At 47.0% G+C, this 3363-nt stretch overlaps 1 protein-coding gene across 4 annotated transcripts in view; it reads left to right on the top strand.

Moving 5' to 3' along the window:
- Positions 1 to 3363, top strand: part of LOC106810290 (tankyrase-like protein) — a 41753-nt gene that overhangs the window by 35260 nt on the left and 3130 nt on the right. For all 4 annotated transcript variants that reach the window (XM_014813590.1, XM_014813591.1, XM_014813592.1 and 1 more), the window contains exons 25-27: positions 758 to 823; positions 1138 to 1216; positions 1581 to 1777. In XM_014813590.1, the coding sequence (XP_014669076.1) occupies positions 758 to 823; positions 1138 to 1216; positions 1581 to 1777 (342 nt within the window). The remainder of the gene's footprint in view (positions 1 to 757; positions 824 to 1137; positions 1217 to 1580; positions 1778 to 3363) is intronic.

The raw sequence follows: 3363 nt of genomic DNA, 5'->3' as shown, positions 1-3363 counted from the left end.
CGGCCACGCATCACGTAAGTATGCAGTGCCGTCTAAATGGTGTGGCTCGCCACCGCACCTGTCAGTCAGAGATGCACTTCTCGGCTCGCAGCTTTCGGCACGCTGGTCTTCCACACCCACCGCGTCTGCTCTGGCGCGCCACGCTCCTTCTCCGCCCGCTTCTCGCTGCGCTCTAGGAATGCTCGCCTGGATGTCAAAACTTCGCTCCCGCACCTGGATGAGCACCCAGCGCCTGCTAGTGGCAACAACACGAGAAAAACGTTTCATTCTTCGCCGTGCTGCGGCAACAACGACAATATTTTATTAAACTACACATAATATTACATATAAAATATATTACATAATATATATTTATGTTTTATATATTATATTATTTGTTTAGTATTAGATTTATGTTTCATTCCTCACATCACTTTATTTCTCAACGCTTCATCTCATAAAAACTTTTCTAAACAAATGAATGAATTCTAATGACAAAATGTATTCTAGATTCGTTTACATTTTTACGTGAAATCGGGTAGACTGGGCAGTATCTGGTTATAAATTAGTGGGCTTGATAGGCAAGCAGGTGGGAATATAGTGATGACACTCCGCCACGGCCCTTGTCGCACGCTCCGCCGCGGCCCTTGTCGCACGCTCCTTCGCGCACGCTCCGCCGCGGCCCTTGTCGCACGCTCCTTCGCGCACGGTCCGCCGCGGCCCTTGTCGCACCCTCCGCCGCGGCCCTTGTGATCGTAAATTCTGTCGTTTGTTGCAGTTTCGAAACTGGCTTCACGGGGAGAATCTGGCCAAGCATCAGGCGCAGATCCGGGACATGATGAAGGTGCGCCGGCTCTCCGTCGCCACGGTTACGTGATCGTGCGGCGCGAGCGCAATCCGAACATCTTCTTGTTTTATTTTGTAGTGATCAGTTCTTGGAGTTCAATTGGAATTTTTAGTGAATCTGAATGATTTATTGAAAATAAGAGTAGTTATAATTGGTTAGTTAATTATTCTACACTAATTGTTATATTTTTTAATTGGGTTAACAGCTTGGGTCTGATGAAATCGAAAGTAGCTCTACTTTTGCTGTAGTGGAGGTGATCGTTTTTAATCGTTTTTTTTAATCAATGCTACTATTTATATACATGTTGCTAGGCACTGTTAGAAGTGGCAGGCTCCGACGTTAATGCTACCGTGGAGACAGAATCTGCAATGGAGATTGTGGATCCAAATGGTAATAAAAGATCAGAGCACCTTTGAAGTAGTTCACTCTTACCTCCGCGTCTAGTAATTCACTCGCTACAGCCTATTCCTGATAACTTTATAACTAAAATAAAGCATCTGTCAGCAGTAAGAACAATAAGCCGCTCACACTGATAAGCATGTTGAGCATCTGTTACCGATTAAAAATAATGGCGGTAGTAATCGCTGTTAAGTAACCGGCGTCGCTAGCGGTAACGTCAGCATCCGTTCGTCCGTCTGTAAAATAAGAACTAATAATATGGATGCAGATAATGCAGATGAGCACTTTAGTTCAGATAACTCGCAGGTCAGACATGATCTTTACATCATCTCAATCCCTCTTGTGTCGCTCGCAGATAAGAAGCGGGCGGTTCACCTGCTCGTTGAGTGCACTAACGAGGAACCGCAGCTCGTCGACGGCAGCAAGCGCTCCGAACCCGCGCTGCGGCTGCTGCTCTCCTACACTCCCGAGCTGGACGTGTACGACGGCGGTGGCAGCACGCCGCTAACGACCGCCATCGCGCTGCTGAAGGAAGACGCGGTCAAGCTGCTCGTACGTGCTGTTGTTGTTGTTGTTGTTGTTGTTGTTGTTGTTGTTGTAGGGAGGAGATGATCAAAGTGTTAATACGGTTTGTATCAAAGCTTTATACAGTTTGTATCAAAGGCTGTTGATACAGTTTGTATCAAAGCTTAATACGGCTCCCTTCTCGTGTGCCACGAACCACATGCGAGAGGTGCTTAGCTGAAATCGAGGCCGCCACGAACGAATCAAAGTTGTTAATAACGGTTTAGCTGTGGTGAAGGTATCAGTGAATTGAAATAACAGCCGGCTTAACATGTGGTGTGTTGATATGAGGATCAAGACAAGAACAGCACCTCGGACGTTTATACCCTGTGTGAGTAGTGCGCGGATTTAAACGCAGTCGGCTAGAACTACGGTGTTGAGTATGATTGAATAGGGGTGCACCGAGACGGTAACGTTACGGTTTCGAGTACACTAAACACGCCGGATGGGGATAACTTCTGGGTTTGAAATATAAGGTTACCACCAGCTAACGTCACTCACGGGCGCGCCGCTCTGCACCGGAACGTGAAACCACACTATTGTAAGGCGACCGAGAGAAAAAAAGTTTGCATGTGGCCGAGACGTCAACCGCAGACGTTTCTTCGGTCTCGAGCTTTGGCTGTTCATGTGTCAGCGAACATAGCAGGTGGTTTATAGAGGCACGTGTCAAGTTACGAGCCAGAACCACACGCACTATCGCCAAGGTGAAGTTTCGAGCAGGGGAGTAACTGGAATGATATCGAGCGGGTTGCAAACTATACTTTGCAGCCAGCGAGAAGACGGTGACCATGCCCTTGCCCTCATGAGGCTTCTCTCGACAGCAGGTGTTGAGATTGCATCTCGGCATCCAACTGCAAAAAGTATCCAAAAATTTACTACAGTAGCAGCAATAGCATTAACGACGAATAGTGTTACTGCGGAGCAATAGAAAGGTGATTACTCAACAAGATGCCTCACGTCTTTTCCAAAACTATATAACACAACCAACTGAAGGAATAATAACAATAAATATAAACCTTTAGTAAAAAAAAAAAAACAGTAATTGGTATGGCTGGCAGAATGATGTTTGGTGGCAACAGTAATAACACCCAACCCAAACCGACACAGAACAACAAGAAAAACAACAAGAGCTAAGAGTAACAGCAACACCACCGGACCATACCACCACCACACCAACCACCACAGCTTCGCTGGCACCACGCGCTCCAAGCACCTGATCACCACCACACGCGACGTACGCGCGCGCGGCCACCAACACCACAAACAACAACATACAACAACTCAACAACAACAACAACAACAACAACACAACAACAACAACAACAACAACAACAACAACAACAACAACAACAACAACAACAACAACAACAACAACAGCACGCGCCGCGCCGCCCGGGGCCGTGGGCCGGCCGCTGCCACTGGCCACCACCAACCACCCTCAATCCCAACAACAACAACAACAGCGCATCACTATCACCACCACCAACACCTATCCACCAACAACAACAACAACAACAACAACAACAACAACAACACAACCACAACAACAACAACAACAACAACAACAAGCAACA

Source organism: Priapulus caudatus, unplaced genomic scaffold (assembly GCF_000485595.1).
Source record: "Priapulus caudatus unplaced genomic scaffold, Priapulus_caudatus-5.0.1 Scaffold427, whole genome shotgun sequence".
NCBI lineage: Eukaryota > Metazoa > Priapulida > Priapulimorpha > Priapulimorphida > Priapulidae > Priapulus > Priapulus caudatus.
This window is presented reverse-complemented; position numbering and strand designations above follow the sequence as displayed.